Source organism: Malurus melanocephalus, unplaced genomic scaffold (assembly GCF_030028575.1).
Source record: "Malurus melanocephalus ecotype Western Australia unplaced genomic scaffold, MMel_1.1 scaffold_707, whole genome shotgun sequence".
In the NCBI taxonomy this organism is placed as follows: domain Eukaryota; kingdom Metazoa; phylum Chordata; class Aves; order Passeriformes; family Maluridae; genus Malurus; species Malurus melanocephalus.
The window spans coordinates 150,824-172,571 of NW_026623939.1; the positions used below are offsets into that span (position 1 = coordinate 150,824).

At 42.0% G+C, this 21,748-nt stretch overlaps 1 protein-coding gene across 2 annotated transcripts in view; it reads left to right on the forward strand.

The window, feature by feature from the left end:
- USF3 (upstream transcription factor family member 3) overlaps nucleotides 1–17,719 on the forward strand; it is a 19,813-nt gene extending 2,094 nt beyond the window's left edge. Inside the window, exons 2-7 of one of the 2 annotated variants that reach the window (XM_057384399.1) lie at nucleotides 2,283–2,417; nucleotides 3,261–3,325; nucleotides 5,248–5,276; nucleotides 7,497–7,579; nucleotides 8,576–8,672; nucleotides 9,742–17,719. In XM_057384399.1, coding sequence (XP_057240382.1) covers nucleotides 3,279–3,325; nucleotides 5,248–5,276; nucleotides 7,497–7,579; nucleotides 8,576–8,672; nucleotides 9,742–16,202 — 6,717 coding nt within the window. In that variant the 5' untranslated portion in view covers nucleotides 2,283–2,417; nucleotides 3,261–3,278 and the 3' untranslated portion in view covers nucleotides 16,203–17,719. The remainder of the gene's footprint in view (nucleotides 1–2,282; nucleotides 2,418–3,260; nucleotides 3,326–5,247; nucleotides 5,277–7,496; nucleotides 7,580–8,575; nucleotides 8,673–9,741) is intronic. The other variant, XM_057384400.1, reaches the window with a different exon arrangement.
- The last annotated feature ends 4,029 nt before the right edge of the window (nucleotides 17,720–21,748 follow it).

Genomic DNA, 21,748 nt, shown 5'->3' on the forward strand with positions numbered 1-21,748 from the left:
AAAAAGTGGTTAGGAACTGTATTAATAAACTTCAGCACAAAYTTTCAGTAGGGCCTTGTCTATCTATCTTCCAAAATACTATATATATAATATATAGTATATATATATATATGCTATATACAAGGCATTGCTGGATCATTTAGGCATCTGCTCAGCATGAAGAAATGAGGCAATATTGGAATATTGTGTAGATCATGACTTTGGGAGATAGGGATGCTGCTGTTAGGAAAAGGAAYTGTTTTGAATGGACACAGAAGAAGCAAAGGGAGGGAGAAGTSGGTGTGCTGACTTAGAGCAGGAGGAAAATGGGGTTGTGAATGTGTTCTGGACTGTGCAGGTGGGAGTCAGAAGAGCTGTGTCTGTTCTAGGGAAGGGTATTAGTGGGTGGCTGCTTTTTTACAGCCTTACCTTTCCACAGTTGTGCTTTATCTGTAGCCCTGCATGGTAGCTGGCCATCTACATCCACATTAATGCTTTCTATGTTAAATACACTGTAATACAGAAATAGTCCTTTGGTTCTCAAGTTGTATAAATATGTAAAATTTAAAAAAATAGGATTGCACACTGTAATACAGAAATAGTCCTTTCGTTCTCAAGTTGTATCAATACGTAAAATTTAAAAAAGATAGGTTTGCTTGGTGAATGCATTAGTCTTTTAAAAATGCCAAGTTCACCAAAACTAAGACTCTTTTACCTGTTTGCTCTGATTTCCAGCATACTTGCCATGGTCTAATAATGCCCAATAACAGACACCTGAACTCTGTCCTTGTACAGAAATCAAGAAACAGGGTATGTGACTGCAGCACAGTGCAATCCAGCATCTTCCTTTTTCTCAGCATGTGTGTGAGCCTTGCTGTATGAGAACTCTGTCCATGTGCTCTGTGCCCACATCCTCACTGAACAGAATGTTTACACAGAAAATTCAATGACCCCTCTGCCCCCTTGAGCAGCTATTTCACCTGATACACAAGGCACTGTCTCAGTGATGGATATACAAATAGTGTATATAGTAATACAAATAGTAGTGTCACCAGGTRGCTGCTCTGCATCTCCTGTCCTTCCTGGCAGCCTTAAGGGATGCAGATTCTGCTGGGCTGCTTTGACACCCTGGAAACCCTGCTGAAAGGTGTGCAGGTCTCAGTCACTCAGTGTTCACCTGAGCATTTCTGGTTGCCAACAGCACCACCAAAGATGGCAGGGCTCTAACCAGGTTATAATTTTTTTTTTATAATCCGAATCTGCTAAACTCTCCCAGATTACCCCTTCATCATCACTTGGCACAGTGAATATAGTTAGAATCAGTGAGTAAATACTACTGACCATCACCAGCTCTACAGGAGGGATAAGTTATGGATGCCTTGGGTGGGAAACTGGCTTTCCTGGCTTTCAGAGTTGTGAGTTTTTASTAACTTGGAGAACCTGGGATAACAACTGGATTAATCTTACTACRCATGCACAAGAATAAATTTGTTAATGAAATAAGCTAGTTGGATTTAAAGGAGAAGAAATCTTGTTTTTAAGATGAGGTAACACAGTTTATGAGAGAGTGCAGTAAAAGACTTAACTTTTGTTTTCATAATTGATGCAGAGGATGGTCAGTGAGCATGGGAAGCTCTGTGGAGGGATGGAAATAGAAAATGATGTGCTCCCATTGCTGGGCTGGGGAGGATTGTGGTGGTTCTGTTTAGGTGGGCTGTGTGTAAAACCCACTGGGTCAGTGGAATGTGTAACCCATCTCGGGGAAGACTGTCCAGTTTTGTGATGGTGTGAACACTGTGGTGTAGGTGGAGTTGAATTATGTTTCTGAATTCTTCAGGCACTGAGTTGGATCTATTCATAGGTTGTTTCCTGTTTGCTTTACTGATGGTTTGCCAACATCTCCCAAGTCTTCACTGGAATGGAGAAAGTACTTAAAGATTRGAGTGGTAAATAGCATCAGCCCTAATGTTTCTCCTCCTTTAATCTTTACTGGATGAGAGCACTAACTTGCATTAACTTGCCAGTGAAAAGACTGGCAAACAGTATCTGAATTCATTTCTAGTACAATGCAGATTATTTTTATTAATTTGACCCACACATACACATGGATTTGTGCACAGAGCACTTTGAAGTGTATGCCTCAGTGCTTTGACAGCTGTATAGGTGACTGGCTTTTTGTTTTGTAAGGATATTATTTTGGGGGTTTGTTTTTGATGTCAGTGTCAATAATAGCAGGCTCAGTTTACATTAAGAACTCCTTGGTGTTGAAAATTATATTAAAAACCACCCCCACTTCCTTGCAGTCCAAACAAACAGACAAAAAAATACCCTAAAGATATGAAGCCTGTTAAAAGAAGCCAGTGAGCTTTCCAGGAGGAGCCAGGGAAAGGTGAAGCCACAAGAAGTCTGAGGGCCCATGGGAAGAGTTGCAAGAACAGGTTGGTTGGTGAGAGAGTGAACAAAAGTGTGACAGTAAATATGGAGCCCAGACATATCAAAAATCAGATTTATTTTTTCCTGTTGTCATCTRCAGTATACTTCATGTTATTTGCTCTCTAAAATTCATTTCTCTGGTTGACACATGTTCAACCATCATTGACTTAGTCTCATCTTTTGTGTATTTTTAAAAACATTTTTGTTTGTTTAAATACAGGGTACTAATCTGTTCAAGCTGAGGACAATTTATTATGCTGTTGCATGTAACTTTATTTCATAACTTCCATTTTAACCGAATTTTGCATATCTGAGAACATAACGGTGTCATTTTTTTGTCATTTTAAGCTGTACAATAATTTAATAGCAAGTAAGTTTTGGGATCTGCTACATTAAAAGAACTCTGAATTTGTAGTTAATAAAATGTCCTCATTGTAGCTTGTATTTTGTTTAGCATTCATGCTTCATTTCGAAGGGGCAATTGAATGCATATTCAGTTAGGAAAGACTGATAAGGGAGAGTTCAGCTGTTCCTCCTCCCATTTGAAAAATAATCATACACTCTTAACTTTCCTTCTTGTTTGCTTGAAGTGCTTGGAATTATAATTGTTTTTATATTCCAAATAATTGAGGAAATAGAAACCAGTTCATCATACACAAAACATCCTGATAGGTAATGGGTTTAATTTTTAATGGTCACAAAATTAGCTGCTCTGAGTCAAGGGGATGGTTTGTGCCTATACTGTAGTAGGACCCTGTCCTTGTGGTCCAAGGCAAAGTAACACAAATCATGTGCTGAGAATTCAGAAAAGTGCAGGATTTGTTAATTCCTTCCATGATTTTCCTCAGGCTCTCTTCTCCGAAACCATGCCAGAGATGACAGAGAATGAGACACCTACTAAGAAGCAACATCGGTGAGTTTCTGTAAGAAAATGACTGTTTAGTAGTTCTGTGGTCTGCATTCATATTTCCAGTTTTTGCAGGATTTTCTAGCTAAAACTTTGGCAATAAGGCAATGGACAAGAATTTGTGAGTGTTGATGTCTTTCCAAGAGTTTCTCTCTTGCCCTGTCTATGAGAAACTATTTGTTGAAGACATATCTACCTGGGTCACTTGGACAAAAGAGATTCTTGGATTATTTCACTGACTATTCTGATGTGTGTAAAACTGCATCACTGCCTTGGTTAGAGCACAGCCTCTATTACTGTGGAGGCTTCTTGTAGATCTTGGGAGCTATTACTCTAATTTTGACAGAGTAATTTAGACCTCTTCCTCAACTCCCAGTGGAATCAGGATCTTACATTTCAGATCTCTGCTGGAACTCAAACTCGGCCTTGAGGTTGTACAGCAACACTATAACCAAATTTGTAACACTGTGATTCAGCACTCACTTCAACTCTTCCTGAATTTTGTTCCTTTGTAGCAGTGTGATTGATCTAATATCTGATTGATGAGGAGTTCTTCAGTCCTTAATTAAAAGCAGCATTCATCTTATGCTAGATCACCATGTAGGATTTGATTCATGATCAAGAAAATTTCAGAGAGAACATTGATTTGTCCTACAGAATGTTTTTTAATCTTCACAGATTTCGCTACTCTTTCTTACCCAGCTAATACAGCATTTTGTGTTTGGTATTGATAATGTAAATCAAAGGGCAGCTGGGTCTCTCCTGTCCTTATATTCTTGTGTGTATGATCATCTTTAAGCATTATTTCTTAGCAGATGTCTCAGCTCTGATCTGTAACAGTAACAATKCTGTCTGATAATCATTGTCTCTCAGGTTCACACTATCTTTGTGAGTTACTAGAAATAAGTATCAACTCAAAGCATAGATATACTGTAACTCACAGGAATCACACGTGTCTACCACATGTATCTTGCATTCTTACCTCTGATTCCTTGTTTTATATGGACTGTTCTGGAACACTCAAAAAGGACAGCAGAAGATGCTACTCTGTGCTATTCTTGTTTTTTGCATACCCTAGCCCACAGAGAGTGTGCTGCTGGACAGAAGTTTTTTGAATTTTTTTTTTTTTTTTTTTCTGGAATGTTTCTCTTCCCAGAAAACACATGCTTTGCTTTACTGCACTTCCTGGAAGAATTTATCTTAGTGCATGTGTACAGTACATCTTACTTATATATGTAGAGTACACGTTTGGAATTTACTGACTGCCAGCAAAGCAGTTTGAGACATTGCATAAAAATTGTTGCCATCAGCCAGTAGTCCCAGTGAGCATCTGAAACCAAAGACAGCCCTCATATGCCCAGATTACACCTATACAAAATTTTGAGACAGTAAAGAACATCAGCTGCAGAGGAACAGTAATCCTAGTTTCTCTCACAAAGGAAGCTTCTTTCACACCTGAAGCTTTGATGCTTGAAAATCAACGTGCATGGTAAAGTTTTCTCCTGTTTCATTGATCCAGTGRACATAAAAGCAACATTTTAAACACTTATCTGCCTTGCTCCTCAGAAACAGAACTATTTTTTTAATCTTTGGCCTTATTGAACACTGCATAGTGTAACATAACTGAACAGGAACATAAAAACCCAGCTYTGTGCTATAAATATATACCAATAATCAAGTGGAATATTACATTGTGCCTTGTTATATATAAATTGATTTAAGTCTGAACATTAATGAATTTTTGTTAGAAATTGTTTGATACCAATGTCTAAGAACATCTGATTGTGACTTCTGCTGTTCTTGTCCATAGAACAGAGTATAATATTTAGTATTTTTAGTGTAAYAGAAATAATAAAAGAAATATTAATTTGTATGCAGATTTTTTTACCTTCAGTTTCACATCACTCTTTTCCTTTTGTGTTTCACAGAAAGAAAAACCGGGAAACACATAATGCAGGTAGGAAAATTATGCTTTGTTGTTTGTTCTGGAAGTAAGCACAGACACTTTGGAGTAGTAAAACATATTTTGCATGGAGAAGGTTCAGATTGTTTCTAGTTTGCTGTTTTCCACAGTACAAAGTTAAAATATGGAGGAGTACCATGCCCCTGCCTTTCCAAAGCTAGTAAATTAAGAACTAAACAATTTCTGCGTTCAGTTCCAAAGGAAAATAACTTCACAGACATTCAGACACAACTCTCAAAACAGAGACAGGTGTCTGACCTGAGAGCTTTAGAGGCACCCTGGATTAGAAATATTCCTCTAGCCCATTCCTAAGGCACCCACCCAGATGCTGACATCCCTGGAATTCTGTGYCAATGTGTGCTGCAGGAGTTGCATCCCTTGGGCAGCACCTAGTCCCAGCCTAACACCAGTTACATCTTCTACAAGTGGGAGCAGAAAGGTGGACTGGGGAGGAATCTGGCAGGCTTTGGCCCAAGATTTTATCCCAAAAAGTTGATTGCAGTTCTTCTTTCACTGAACAGATCTTCACAAACTCAGCTGGAWAAAAACACTGRGAGTTTTCCATGGGAAAGCTGTGCMATAGAGTGCTTGTCGAGTGTGCTCAGGGTGTGGCCAATTTCTTAAGGATTAAGAAGAATCAGGAAACAGTTTTATCAAGTTTGCTTCTAAGATTTCTGGCCTCACAGAATTCCCAGTTCCTGTTTCACTTGTTGATAGCTTTCCAGAATCTGTCCCCTGGACTAACTCTGCACTGTGTGGGACCAGCTCCCTCCAGCCCTGTGTTTGCTTAGACATTCAAGCTGAGTAGAGTGTGGCAAATATTATCAAAACATCACAAACACTGTGATACCACTATGTAAGATAATAAATATTAAGTCCCAAGTGTAGTGTGTTTTAATTTTTACAGAACTGCTCTAACTTACACAGTAAATTTCTTGCATAAGAAACTTTGTCTTGCTGTGTTTAGTGTATTTAGGCCTGTCTCTGTCAATGCCAGCAGTCTCTCCCAAAATATTTTTTAAAAAAAAGTTTGAGAGGGGTGAATTGAAGTGCCAGTGATAGTCTACTGAAATAAGACTGTTTAAATTAACTTAGTGAGTCTTTCATAAAGGAGCAAAATGAAATACAGTCACCTGCAGGTCATGGTTTGTTTCTGTGTGCCACCAAAAGCAGAGCAACTGCTCTGCTTATAAATCAAAATAAATAAAATAAATCCAAAGGTTCATTCAGCACAATGACTGAGCARCACAATGGTTTGAATCCTGACAAAGCCATGACAGAACTATTCCCAGGTTTGTTATTTTTTAAGTCATCTAATAGTTTTAAGTTTGCATAGAACAGGAAAATATTTCATTAAAAAAAACATAGCTTCACATAGGGAGTGAAGTATATTTGACTATGGTAGAGGGAAAACAGAGGTACTGTTTGTAAAAAAAACATGCCCAGAGGATTTACACATCTAAATTTCTAGTTGAACCAATGTTGAGGTAAATTATGTTACTAGAGGACTATAAATGAAGTGCTTTCTGACCTTTTCCAAGATAGGTAATTCACTAAAAGTACTCTCCATTCAATATTTTCTTTACTCCCAGTCAGACAGATTTTGTGGAACAGTTAAACCTTTGGACATGGAAAATTTCAACTGAGAGTCCATAAAACTGAAGCTTCAGCTATGTTCAGTATTGGCTGGCTGCTCTGTCAATATAAATTTAAAATTAAGCCTGAAGACTGATAAAATGGACATCATTTTCTTTTGGTGCTAAATTTGAAATTAGTATTTAAGAGACATGGGTTTGCTTCCCAAATCTGAACTTAGTTCTTTCCATAAWCTTTGTTCATTTGCTTTCTGTATGCCTAAATTTATTCAATCTGCCTCATGAAAAGGATGTCATGAAACTGTGTTGGAAAGCAGTTTCAAACCTGAATTTTAAGTTGTAGGGACTTTTCTTTTTCATTAAGGGATCCAAAATATCCCCACCTTTTAAAAGTATTGTTGCTTACATTACAGCTCTCACTTCCACTGAGTATTAATTCGATAACTGAGGTTTACTTGAGAGGAATTTTTTTTCCTCACTCAAGTTACTCCTGTTTCCAATGTGTAATGAAATAAAATAATGAAATACTGTATTTATGAGCCCTTACATTGTTCTAGTTGTGCTGCTCTTGTGCTTACTTGCCCAACCAGATGACACAGTACATATTATTTTTGCTCAGTGGAGAGACATCGAAAAAAGAAGATTAATGCTGGGATAAACAGAATTGGAGAACTCATTCCCTGCTCTCCAGCACTTAAGCAGGTGAGTTTCCATCCAGAAATTCAAGTTTCCTCTCAAACATTCAAATATTTCTTTGCCTGTAGAAGTATAAATAATTATTTTACTATTTGTATTAGCAAAAAGGCAAAACTGTCTGAATTAATATGCTTGAAAATATTACTAGTTATTAGTATTTTAGAAACTATTTGTAATAGAATTCCTGTTTGGAAGTGTAGGGTCACATGMATGTAGTTACACAGATTTTGAGTGTTTTATCTGAAAGTACTGSATATAACTGATTATTTTTGTCATCTTTCATAAAAGGGCTTAAAAGCAATTCAGAAACTGAAATTWTAATWATARTAATTTAAGACACTTTCTTTACAAAGGATGAAGTGAAACAAATGGTTTGAGGTTGATGCACAGAAGCATCTTTTTCAAGATAGAGCAGACACTGTTCCTACTGCACAGTAGAAGAATTTAGGAAGTGAACAAAGATTTTGCAGGCAGAATAAGCATAGTTTCATARAAAGATGATTGTGGATGGGTTATTTTCTCTTCCCATATTCCCCAGTATATTACTTTTAAAATTATGCATATATCTCCCTGGATAGTTGTTTTATGTTTGTTTCTTTTCTAATAAAATATTTACAAGGCAGTATCCTGGAAATTTCATGCAATGTGTATGTTTATTAGTGAACATGAATTTTATGCTGAAAGCAAGAAATTATGCTGGCTGTTCAGGATCTGTGGTATTATCTACCTTTGGGCATCAGAAAGTGTCAGCTCCAGCACTGAAAATGTTATTCTGTAAAATCTCATGCCATTTTAGGGTCAATATCACTCAAAAACCAAAAAAACAACCTCCAAAAATCCCAACCCAAACCAAAAGAAAAACCCTACCCAGTGATATTCAGAGAGTCATTCAACATAGCATATTTTTAAAGACYTCTTGGAGTAAATGCAGCCTCATCACTAATGGATTTACCAATTTTAAACCTTTCTCCTAACTTTATATGTGTTTTTTTTCTTTTACAGAGCAAGAACATGATCCTGGATCAGGCCTTTAAGTATATAACAGAAATGAAAAGACAAAATGATGAACTTCTGTTAAATGGAGGGAACAATGAACAGGGTGAGTACTAGAATTTCTGTCCCTCACTTGTGTCTCTTTGTACTGACTAAAAACAAAGCTTGGATCCACAAATGGGAATCCCAAGACATTAGGCACATAGAGGAAAAATACAGCTGCTTAGAATATCTTGAAACAAAAAGCCAGCAGAATACCCCAGTGAGTGTTCTTGCACATAGCTGTGAGATAATGAAGCAATTGCATTGTGATGTAAAGTAATTACAGAGTTTATGGGTGATGTGGCATCATCTGGTRAATTTTGACCCAGTTTATTCTGCTGCAGTGACCAGGATATTTCTGACAAACTTCAGTCTCATATTTTTTTCATCAAAAAGATGAAGTTTCCTTCATTCATAAAGCTTTTTTTTCCCTTTGAAAAGATGTAGTAGTTATAATGGCTCATTTTATAAAAATACAGTGCATCATATAAAATTTACTTGAACAGAGGTGTAAAAGCACAGTGATGAAGGTATGACAGAAATAATCTCAGAKCTAATGTTGTCATTTGTGATTTTTATTTCTGATTTATTGTGGTTTTCTCAGTTTGGTGATTTTCCAAGTGCATTGCCAGTTTTTGTGGCTTTACAGKAGTGCTTTGTACTTCATTTTGCGTGTAATTTTTAGATGTAATGAAACTTAATTCTCCTGGAAAGCTGCAAGATTATCAATTAAAGAAAAACAGTTTTGGTGTTTGCAAAAGAGCAGGGAAAAGAAAAAGATGAATTTGCTTGTCTTTCCTTCAGGAATTAAACAATTTTGATTAGTGTTCAGTTTCATCTGAGTTAGTCCTAATGTTTCTTCCTAAGTAATTTGACATAACCTGCTATTGGTAATGGAATAGTCTGTGAAATTCATGCACTTCCCCACTCAATAAAGAGACTTACCAGGGTAAGAGTCTTCACTTATGTTGTGCTAACCATTTGAAAAGAACATACATTTTAAACAATTTATTCGATTTATTTCTACCAATTATTTCATTACTACACAGTGTTTACTCTCTAAGTCACAAGGTAACATTATTTCATTATTTGCTGTGTTGCTGATGTAATGGAGTGTTTTCACTGTTTTGTAGCTGAAGAGATAAAAAAGCTCCGGAAACAGTTGGATGAACTGCAAAAGGAAAATGGGAGATACATCGAGCTCCTGAAAGCAAATGATATTTGCCTGTATGATGATCCYACAATCCACTGGAAAGGAAATCTCAAAAATGCCAAGGTCTCAGTWGTCATTCCCAGTGATCAGGTTCAAAAGAACATCATTGTCTATTCMAATGGGACTCAACCCAATGGAAATAACCAGGGAGCATCTGTCCAGGGCATAACATTTAATGTTGGTCATAATTTACAAAAGCAAACAGCCAATGTTGTGCCAGTTCAGAGRACTTGCAACCTAGTGACTCCTGTGACAATTGCTGGTATTTATCCCACAGAAAATAAGCCATGGTCACAACCTACAGTTTCTCCAGTGGCATCTGCTCAGACAGCTCCAGCAGGGAATGTTCTCGAGATTTCCACCSCGGAGAACGAGCGGGGTGTGCCCACCACTGCTCCTGCCAGCTCACAGAGCACACCTCGACCTGCAGCAGAGCAGGTACTACAGTGTTCCTCAAGTAATGCAGCACAGAACGAGCAAAATGCCCCCAAAAGTAAAAATGAYGAGGAGGGCACTAAATCAACAAAGAAAACACTCGTGCTGGGAACCAGCCTTCCTTCCAGTGCCTCTGCAGAAGCCTCCCAAGTTCAACAGGTGAATGCAACCTGCTCAAATACACACAATTCCAGGAGTGACCTTCAGGAAAGCTGTGCCACTTCAACCACAGACACAGCTTCTGTGCCAGCTGTGAGATTATCMACTGCAGAGAGCTGCTCTTCTGTAAATGTCCCCAAAAGTACGRTTGTGATCAGCAGTGCTGGGACTCCTGTGACATCTGCGGCAGAAGGAGCTAAGGCTGTGACAGCAATAAGCACTCTGGCTGCCAGTCCTCTGGAGAAYTGCTGGTCTTTTTCTGGCTCTTCAGGTGTTGGCACTTCAGACTTGAAAAACATGAGTAGCCTTACTCGGATGCCTTCAGCTGGGAACACACAGACCACATGGACAACTTTGCAGCTGGCAGGAAACACTGTTCAGCCACTGAGCCAAACWCCATCTGGGATAATGACTGCCCTCCTAAATGAGCCAGTCAGTGCTGCTGGCACTGTGTCCTCTGCCCACAGCAGGCCTTTGACTACCAGCATCAGTTTGCATGCTTCTGTGCCTGGGGATGGCCAGGCAGCTGAACAGATTGTGGTTACTTTGCCCTCATGCCCACCTGTACCTATACAGCCTTTAATCAGCCAGCCACAGGTTAAAGCTCAGGCTGCAGGAAATATCCTTCCATTAAATTCAGCTATGCAGGTGATTCAGATGGCTCAGCCAGTGGCCTCAGCTGTGACAGGAGCACCAGCTAACCAGAATGTCATCATTCTCCAGCCTCCAAACCCTGCTCCGTGCCCACCCATTGTGAGAGCAGAAGTTCCCAGCCAAAATGTTAGTCAGCAAATTGTAATTATACAAGCTGCAAATCAGAATCCTCTTCCCCTCCTCTCTGCTCAGCCTTCTGCTCCTGTGAGAGTTCCCATGAATGGGCCGACTGCAGTCGCCAACTCCAGCAGCTCCATGCAAAATGCCTCTCTTCCACAGACTTTTGGAGGGAAACACCTTGTCCATATATTACCAAGGCCATCCTCTTTGCCATCTTCTAGCTCTACACAGACATTTTCAGTGACAATGTCCAATCAACAGCACCCTCAGACTATCTCATTAAATGGGCAGCTTTTTGCCTTGCAGCCTGTGATGTCTTCATCTGGAGCTTCAAGCCAAGCCCCTATGCAAATTATCCAGCCCACCACCAGTGAAGATCCAAATACCAATGTTGCCCTCAATACATTTGGTGCTTTAGCTAACCTCAATCAAAGCATTTCACAGATGGCTGGACAGAGCTGCTTGCACTTGTCTCTCAGCCACCCCACCAATCCTGCAAGTGTCAACAACCAGATTGCCACGGTCAACTGTGTGTCACTGCCAACTTCTGTGGCATCTTCGGTGCCTGCAGAGGTTTCAGTATTAACCAGTGCATCTAATTCCATAAATGCTTCCCCCCAAAAAGCAGCTGCCGGCTTGCCATCCACCGCAAAATCAAAAAGGACAAACAAAAAGCCAAGCACAAAGAAACACCAAGCAGTCAATAATAAAGTGTCCTGCCCAGCAGTTCCTTGCAAAGACGCAGGGAAGGTGGACTGTGCTCCTGTGGAAACRGTGGCAAAGCATTCAGATGGCAAAGGGCCACCTGAAAACACCCTGGCAGCATCACAGGCTGTACCCACATCACAGGCGAGCGGAGCGGCCGCGTCGAGCAGTGTCAGCACTTGTGACTCTCACTCCAAAGAGACTGTGAGCTCTGAACAGGCAGAGAAAACCCCCTCTGCTCCCGAGCCAAGCTCAGCAGAGGTGCCTGCTGCCTCACCACTGGAGGCTGTGGTGTCAGAGCAGCTGCTGCTCACTCCAGCTCCAGCCAAAGATGCTGCTCCTCACCATCAGGCACAGGGGYCTCAGAGCAACCCAGCCACTGCCTCCACCTTGGCAGAGTCTCCCAAAACCTGTGAACCCCCCAACACCTTAACATCCTCTCRTAAAGAAGCACAGGTGACACATTTGCAGGYTGCTGAGACATCAGCAGCACAGAGYAACACAGCAGGTCATACTTCCAAGGCAGGAATGATTTCAGAGTCCTGCAACATCCCACAGGATTCTTCAGTGGTAATGCAAGATGCGGACTTGTTAGAAGGGCARGGTCTAACCAAAATGTTGTCTGATCTCACAAAAGAAAGAACAGCTGTGGAAAAAACCTCTTCATTTACTGTTCAGGGGGAGCATTCTAMTTTTCCTATGGAAAACTCTAAATCGGCAGAACCAAATGTTGATTTGCCTGAGAAGCAGGAACTCTTGCTGATGAACACGGAAGGGGACACTCTCTCCCAGCATCACTCCTGCATCTCTGATCAGGAGGTGGTCAGTGCTTCCCTTATCACCAGCAGGCAGGCAGACTCCCCGATGTCAACCAGCTCTGGCAGCAGTCGAGGCTTCTCAGTTGCATCYATGCTACCAGACACGGCCAGAGAAGATGTCACAAGCAGCACCTCAACCAGCACCTGTAACAGCTGCACATTTTCAGAACAGACTGACATTGTAGCTCTTGCAGCAAGAGCGATTTTTGACCAGGAAAGCCTTGAGAAGGGTGGAGGGGGAATACAGGTTAACACGAGGGATGCCATCTCTAAGTCTGAGGCTGCACCTTTGGAGAGAGAGCAGCAGCCTTTTAAACCTCAGTCGGTGAAAGAAAACAGTGCAGGSCCACTGGAAGTGGCACCGAGCAAATTCAGTGCTCATGAAACAGTACAGACAAATGTGGACAGGCAGGTTGAGAAGCCAAGCTGCTCTGTAGGAGGTGTGGAAACATCAAACRCTCCTTTGCAGATTTCCACTTCCCAGACACCGAGCATAACCAGYCTAAGTGTGAATAATCTGATCCACCAGAGCCGCATTGTCCATCCCCTGGTGAGCTGCTCGAGTTTATCCCAATCTTCAGAGCCTGCAAGCATCCCTGCAAGTGTGAGCCTCTCCCTTCCATCTAGCACATATATCAATCCATCTCCAGGCCCTGCTCTGATGAGTGAATATGCTCAGGAACAACTGAATGCTATCAGGGCAAGCACCATGCAGGCTCCCCARCTGCAGGAATCACACTTAAAGCAGCAGAATCACGAAAGTCGCAAAGATTCTGCCAARAGGGCCGTTCAGGATGACCTTCTGCTTTCTACAGCAAAGAGGCAGAAGCAGTGCCAGACAGCACCCATAAGGCTGGAGGGGATGGCGCTGATGAACCGAACACCAGAGGGTATTGCTGATCAAACACAGATGCTGGTAGGTCAGATTCCTCCTAATTCATCCAATTCAGTGGCACCAGTGAGCAATCAAGGGCATGCTGATGGCCTCAATAGGTTATTCCCACCAAACAGCAATTTCGTAACACCAGCTTTGAGACAAACTGAAGTTCAGTGTGGTTCTCAGCCGCCGCTTTCTGAGCAGCCAGGCCAGGCAGGGCAGCACTTGCAGCCAATTCAACAYGTTCCTGCTCAAGGCATCTCTCACCTTCACAGCAACCACCCGTACCTGAAGCAGCAGCAGGCTGGGCAGTTAAGAGAGAGGCACCACTTGTACCAGCTGCAGCACCACGTCCCTCACGGGGAAAACTCCGTTCATTCTCAGCCCCACGGTGTCCACCAACAGCGAACCATACAGCAGGAGGTGCAGATGCAAAAGAAACGSAACCTCATCCAGGGAACACAAGCCACACAGCTTTCCCTACAGCAAAAACACCACGGGAATGATCAAACACGGCAGAAAGGTGGTCAGCCCCATCCTCACCACCAACAAATGCAGCAGCAGATGCAGCAGCACTTTGGAGCTTCCCAGGCTGAAAAGAACTGTGAAAATCCTGCAACGAGCAGAAATCACCATAACCACCCTCAGAGCCATATCAATCAGGATATTATGCATCAACAGCAACAGGATGTTGGCAGCAGACAGCAAGGTTCCACTTCRGAGCACGTGTCAGGGCACAACCAGATGCAAAGACTGATGACCTCAAGGGGCTTRGAGCAGCAAATGGTGTCCCAGGCCAGCATTGTCACCAGACCMTCAGATATGACATGCACCCCTCACAGGCAGGAAAGAAACAGAGTTTCCAGCTACTCTGCCGAGGCACTCATTGGGAAGACGCCCTCTAATTCAGAGCAGAGAATAGGAATATCTCTTCAAGGCCCTAGGGTTTCTGATCARCTTGAAATGAGAAGCTATCTTGATGTTTCTAGAAATAAAGGGTTRGCAATTCATAATATGCAGGGCCGCTTGTCAGTCGACCACACAGTTGGCTCGGATGTGCAGCGTCTTTCTGATTGCCAAACCTTTAAGCCCTCTGCACCCAACCAACAACCAACGGGCACTTTTGATGTACAGGCTTCAAGAAACAGTGAAATTGGGAATTCTGTGTCATCTCTCCGGGGCATGCAGTCACAAGCGTTCCGAATCGGTCAAAATGCTGCGCCATCCATAGAGAGGCAGAAGAGACTGCCCTACCAGCCAGTGCAGGGTATTCCAACAGGGAATCCCCTGCCATCGAGGGAAAATGAAAACACATGCCACCAAAGTTTCATGCAGAGCTTGCTTGCCCCTCACCTTGGTGATCAAGTCAGTGGAAGCCAAAGATCAATCCCAGAACATCAAAGGAACGCGCAGTGCGGTGCCTCCTCCACAATCGAGTACAACTGTCCCCCAGCGCGAGAGAGCGTCCACATCCGAAGGGATGGTGATGGCCAGAGCAGGGAAAGCTGTGACATGTCCATYGGGGCAATTAACTCAAGGAACAGTTCATTGACTATTCCTTTTTCSAGTTCTTCTTCCTCAGGAGACATTCAGGGTCGCAATACGAGCCCAAACATCTCCGTGCAGAAGTCCAACCCCATGAGAATGACRGACAGTCATGGAAGTAAGAACCACATGAACACATCCAGCAATATGCATGGAGTTGTGAGGCCAACTCACCCTCACCCTGCAGTTTCTCATGGMAATGGTGAGCAAGGGCAGCCTTCTGTTCGTCAGCCAAATTCTTCAGTCACTCAGCGCTCGAGGCATCCTCTGCAAGACAATGGGGGTTCTAAAATACGTCAGCCCGAAAGGAATCGATCTGGAAATCAGAGRCATGGAAATGTCTTTGATCCCAGTCTTCCCCATCTTCCTCTGTCCACGAGTGGCAGCATGATCCTTGGGCGCCAACAATCCACGATAGAAAAAAGAGGAAGCATTGTCAGATTTATGTCTGATGGCCCTCAAGTGTCTAACGATAATGCGGCCCCTGATCAACATACTCTCTCCCAGAATTTTGGATTCCCTTTTATTCCAGAGGGTGGCATGAATCCACCAATAAATGCCAATGCCTCTTTCATYCCCCCAGTCACTCAGCCCAGTGCCACTCGGACACCAGCTCTAATCCCAGTTGATCCCCAGAAYACACTGCCATCCTTCTATCCACCTTACTCTCCTGCCCACCCCACCCTCTCCAATGACATTTCTATTCCTTACTTTCCCAATCAAATGTTTCCAAACCCCAGCACGGAGAAGCCRAGCAGTGGAGGTTTAAACAATCGATTTGGATCCATTTTGTCTCCTCCCAGGCCTGTTGGTTTTGCTCAGCCAAGTTTTCCTTTGCTTCCAGATATGCCACCAATGCACATGACCAACACATCGCACTTATCCAATTTTAACTTAACTTCTTTGTTCCCTGAAATAGCCACAGCTCTTCCTCCAGATGGCTCAGCGATGTCTCCTTTGCTTTCCATTGCAAACACATCTGCTTCAGATTCTTCCAAGCAGCCCTCAAACCGCCCTGCCCACAATATAAGCCATATTTTAGGTCATGACTGCAGCTCAGCTGTATGAAAACTGGTCCACTGACTTCTGGTCTGATGTGTTGTTTATATATTTAAGAAGAAGGAAGTGGATCTTACTGGCATCCCTGGAAGAGACCATTCATAGCATCACTGTTTATTTGCCTAAATGTATGTATATGGTACTTTCCATATTTATATATGTGTTGTGTTTCCACCCACCTTACTAACTCTAAAGCACCAGTGCCTATAGCAATGCTTACTTACTAGGAAAAGGTAAGGATGCAACATTGAGAGCTGTGCAAATATTGGTTGTTGATTTTCCAACAATCACATTTGATGTCTGATTGTTCCAAGGTAAGGGCTGCCCTCAGTAATACCTGGAGTGAGAGCATCTGTATAGAAAATAGGAAACATKTGCTACAGGTGTCTGTTTGTTCCTGATGTGTTGAAATCACTGCAGAGGAGCTTGAAATGGTTTGGGTTTCTTTTTTTTCCTTTGTAAAATACCTTCAGGAGCCTCAACACAAGTCAAGTCTGTGTTAACCCAGTGCTAACTGGAAAAGGCATTTGTTGTGCAGCTTTTGTGCGTTTGAAGCTTTTCACATGCACTTGACTTAAAGCTGACTTTACCTGGCAAAATTACTGCGTGTTCCCATGGTCAGCAATTAAAAATACTGTTCTAGGAAATTTAGATTTCTTTGACCCATGACTTTCTAAGAATCTTGTTTGGATCCATTTCAGTCATGGCCTCAGTTATTGCTGAACTCAGTCAGTGTTTCAGTGTAGCTCACAACACAGCAGAGACAGCAGCTATGTTTGTTGCCATTTCATTGTTGGTTGCTGCAGATTACCTCAGGGTGGGTTTTGTACCTCRTTTAGCACCTTCTCAATGTCCTTTTTTCCCCCTCTACTTTTTTTTGGCACGTTTTCAAACACCAGCTTTCTGGTTTCTGTGAGTGACAGCCCTTTGTTGTAGCAGGCAGCACACAGGAGGAGGACTGAGCCTGTCAGTGGGAATTCTGGGGGCACAGTTTTTACTTAATATTGCTGATAGATTCAGCCTGAATTAATAYCAGTACTCTGCACTTGAATGCACCTTTTATCTAAATCTTTGTGATTGTGGCTGAAGCAGGAATATGGATGTGGTGAGAGTGAAACACACAGGAAGACACTGGGATTTGAGGAAGGATGGTGTGTTTGGAGATGCATGAGAGATGGAGTGAATGTGTGCRCTGGCTGAATCTCCAGTTCACAAATTTTGGTCCCATTTCTTTTAAAGGAAAGGGAAGAATTAGGTAAATTTTATTTATTTAATGTCTCCACAGCGTGCTTTTTCTCCAAACAGGGCAGAAATATTTTTCTTTTRTGTGTTTAAAAATACCATTCTGGGTTTGATTCTTCAAACAACACAGTAACTTCAGGTTTCCTTGCATGCAATTGCCCCCAAGCTTGAAAACCTTTTGTGTTGYCCACCAGTGCATCATCTTGCTGCTCTTGGGACTTGTCAGAATCTCATGATGAGGGAATGAGGAGGAGCAGGCTCCCTGGAATTGTTTTGTTTTGTTTTGTTTTTCTTTGAAAGGTGGAAAGGAAGACATTCCCCTCTGTCCAAGAACAGGACCCACAAAGAAGGACATAAAATAATTTTCTTCAGCTTGATTGCCCAGATTTTGGTCTTGCTAAGTCCTTTTACACTGATCCAAGAAAGTAAGGAGGCTTTAACATGAAAAATAGTTGGGTTTTGTCTGTAGTCTGTCCTGTAACCCGTGGTCTGTTGTTTTCCTGCACAGTGAAGTAAAACAGTTCTGATTCTTGTTGGGAATCATGGTTTAATTCAGGTGGAACTTATCTTTAGACACTAAATAGTGCATCAGTTCTCTGTTTCTTATAAATAATTGAATATTTCAGTTCACTGCCAAATTCTGTTAACCAGCCAAGTGGTAGCCACTGGCCTGTGCAGAGGGCAGGGATTAGGAATCAGTTCTCAAACCTGACAGAGGTCTGGCTGTGCCCTGGTGGAATTCTTGGCCAAAGGGGTGTCTGTAGTGCAGCAGCTCTCAAAGGGTCAGGTAAATTCTGCACCACTGACTGTTCCAGGGGTTCTGGGTGGGGATTGAAGGACAGGGGGATTGAAGCAGCAGCCACTCTGTGCGTTACATGCTTGTCTGGTTTTAGAAGAGGGAAGCAAACCCATCCATTCTTGCTCTTTTTAAATTGTGTGAGCAGCAATGTGTCTGGCTTTCAGGACAAACTAGTGGAAAATTAAGCCCTGGTTTTCAGGATTTTATATATAAAGATGTTAATCCTGCTCATCATTCCAGACATTCATGGAATACATKAGTTTCCTCTACTGGGAAAACGACACTACTTTCTGATGCTTATGAAAACTAGAGAGAGCTTATAAATTTAAACCTGTTGCAATGCTTGAATGTCCACAGATCCACTTGGCCAGATAAGATTCATCTCAGCAAGCAGGASAGATGGCAGGATCCCACTCCATCATCTACCAAAAGTCTGGGGAGTCTGGACAGATCCCTGCTGACAGGAAGGCAGCCAGTGTTATTCCATTCTACAAAAAGGGTGTGAGGGAAGAACCCAGGGAGCTACAGACTGTGAGTTCCTGGGGAAATTGTGAAGATTATCCTGGGTACTGTTGAAAGGAGTTTAATGAATAATACAATCATCAGGCACTGGAGATGTCTAGCTAATTTAATACTCTTCTGTGATAAGATCACCCACCTAGGGGGTGAAGGGAAGGGGRTGGATGTAATTTTTCTGGATTTTAGTAATGCTTTGGATACTGTCCCTCACAGTAGGCAGGAGTTGAACATACCACTGGCAAGTTTACCAAACTTGAAGGTGCTGTTCAAAGATGCTTTGCAGTGGATAGATGGTCAGTGCTGATCCCATTGACAGGATGCATGGGAATGGTTCAAAGGGGCCCTAAGGTAGGTTCAGACTGGATATTAGAAATCATTTCTTTACTGAGAGGGTAGACAGACCCTGAAATAGGTTTAGTAGAGGAGGGATCAATGCCTCAAAAGTGTTTAAGAGGCATTTGTACAACATGCTGAGCCCTTAAGTGGCCGGGCAGTTGGACTGGATGATCACTGGAGGTCCCTTTCAACTGAAATATCTGTTCTATTCTCTTATTCCTCCATATTTACTGCTGTTATATTGTAGGTCCCTTTCAACTGAAATATCTATTCTATTCTCTTATTCCTCCACATTTACTGCTGTTATATTGAAGTTAAATGCAGTCCTGAGTACTCATGATAGAGTATGGCATCAGCTGTGATTTTACTTTGGAGTTTTTTYCATGCTGTACATTTTCTGAAGAGGCAGTAACTGTGTCAGTGACTTTCACATGCCCCCTTTCTGTTTACAATGACCAAAATCAACTCCTCCTTGCTCACAGGATGCCTGCAGTGCAGGGAATCACAGCATAGGATTTCAGCTTGCACTAGTTTGAAAACAAACCAGCAGAGGAATTAACTCCACACAAATAYATTGTGAGAGATTCTAAGTCAGAACTACAATTTAATAGGAAAATTAAAATAAACTTAAACTGACCAAGTAATAGGATRCATTCTTTTGGTTACACCTTCCATGTAACCCAAGRCACAGCCATACAAAGACTGATGGGATTCTGCAGAAMTGCACAATTTTGTGGTGTGTGGCTGAGAAGCACCTACTGTGTGACCCTTGGTCTTCTCTGGAGGATTGTATTTTGTTGTGTTTGTCATCCTTCTCAGGGCTTTTTCTGAAACCTGATGAGACCAGGATGGAGAAATTTAATTTCATTCCCCTCCTTGAACATGGCAATTTCTGTTGAAGCTCTGAGTGAGTYTTAATGTGCTGTGACACTAAATGGTCCCGTGGCATTGGTGTGGGATCAGAAGACTGCAGTGAGATSAAAGGTAGGCAGAGCCCTCTGTGAGAGCCTCAGATCAACATATTCATCCAAATTCTGGTATTTACACTGCTGACTGGCCTTTAACTTTCAAGATAAAGCAAAATTGGCTCTGTTGTGCAGCCTTTTGATCCAAGTTGGGTTTTGAATGCTGCACCTAGCCTGCTCCCCTGGTTTGAGAGCAGCTTATGGTTTTTGCCTTTAGGAAGAACAGTGGAGGGACTGGATATTCCACATCAAAAGAGAGGAAATTAGATGTTATATTTCTSTTTGGTTTTAATKATTAAATTGTTTGGGGTTTCCCTTGTCACTGTAAACTAATCAYTCCTGCCATTCCACATCCATCAGGCTTCTTGCACTTCGTTTTGCAGGTCAGTTTGTGGCATTGTCACATCAGTGTCTCAGTCCTTCCCCAGGGCTTCAGGCTCTGCTCTCAGGAAGAGGAGCAATTGCAACATCTTTATTCCTTCTTTTCTTTATTTCTCCTTTCCCCTCCCATTGAACCTCTCATGCTTAGCAGTCAGGTTGATATGGCTCACCTTGGTATGTGCTTTGAGAGGGCAGTTTGGAAAAGGAGCTTTGCAGATGGAATGATTCTGGTTTACTTGTTAKGAAAACCATTTGACAAGCAAATGCATTTTCTTCAGCAAGCATTGATTACAATTATTTTTCTCCTGAGGACTACCCAGCAAATAACAGTTCCTTTGTTTTTCAAGATGTACTAGGAAGAGATTTTGTGGTTTTAGTTGCAATTTGTTAACCTAAGAAKGGCATTTTCTCTTCCATAATACTGTTTTTGAAGTTTACTTACACAGGATTAGTTTTGGCTTTGAAGGAAGGAAAAATAACCAGTCCTGCTTAATTTAGCAAAATCTGTAGTGGAAGGGAAAGGCTGGGCTCTATCTGTGGGTGGGATTGTCACAGCTGGCAGGCATTGTGGGTTTAAGCTTGGCCTAARTGACTTCAACAAGCAATAGTAATACTGGGCTGGATTGCATCTATGCCAGTGTAGCCCATATTAATCCCTTAAACAGCCTAGGAGAGTAAGAGGCAGACTAAGTTGAAAGTAGGCAATAAAATAGAAATGTGTTAATAATTATATACGATTTCCTTGAGAGAAAGGACCTCATTTAGGAACAGTTAAGGAAAACRAGAACTGAAGTGATGAGAACTGATAGGAATGGGTTTTCCAGCTTCTGCTCCCAGTGACTGTGAGCTGTTGCTGTGGTGGAAGAGCACCTCTCTGAAAAAAAATAAATGCACTGTGCAGGTACAGAGCCTCCTGAACTTTGCAGAGTTYCTACTGCACTTTAAAGCTGTGCTGCTGCTGCTGCTGTGGTTGGTGACTGTTGCAGGAAACAAGTTGTGTGGCAGGGCAGCTTGCAGAGGGCATGGCTGGAGAAAAGGGGCATTTCATGATTTCTGGCTCCTGTTTTTCCACCTTTTTCTGAGGTACTTGCACAGTTCTGGCTCAAGGACTCGGTCACAAACTTGTGTTTCTGGATGACTGAGTGTGCTAAAAGCTGTCATTTTTGCTGTTCCCCTATTAAGTTTTATTTTAATCACTTTAATAATGATCCCACTTTCACTGTTTATGCCAGATCAGTCCTGTTTGTTTTGTTTTCTGATACAGTGCATAAGGAGTTCCATTCTGTGCTATCACCTGACCTGTTACCACCTCC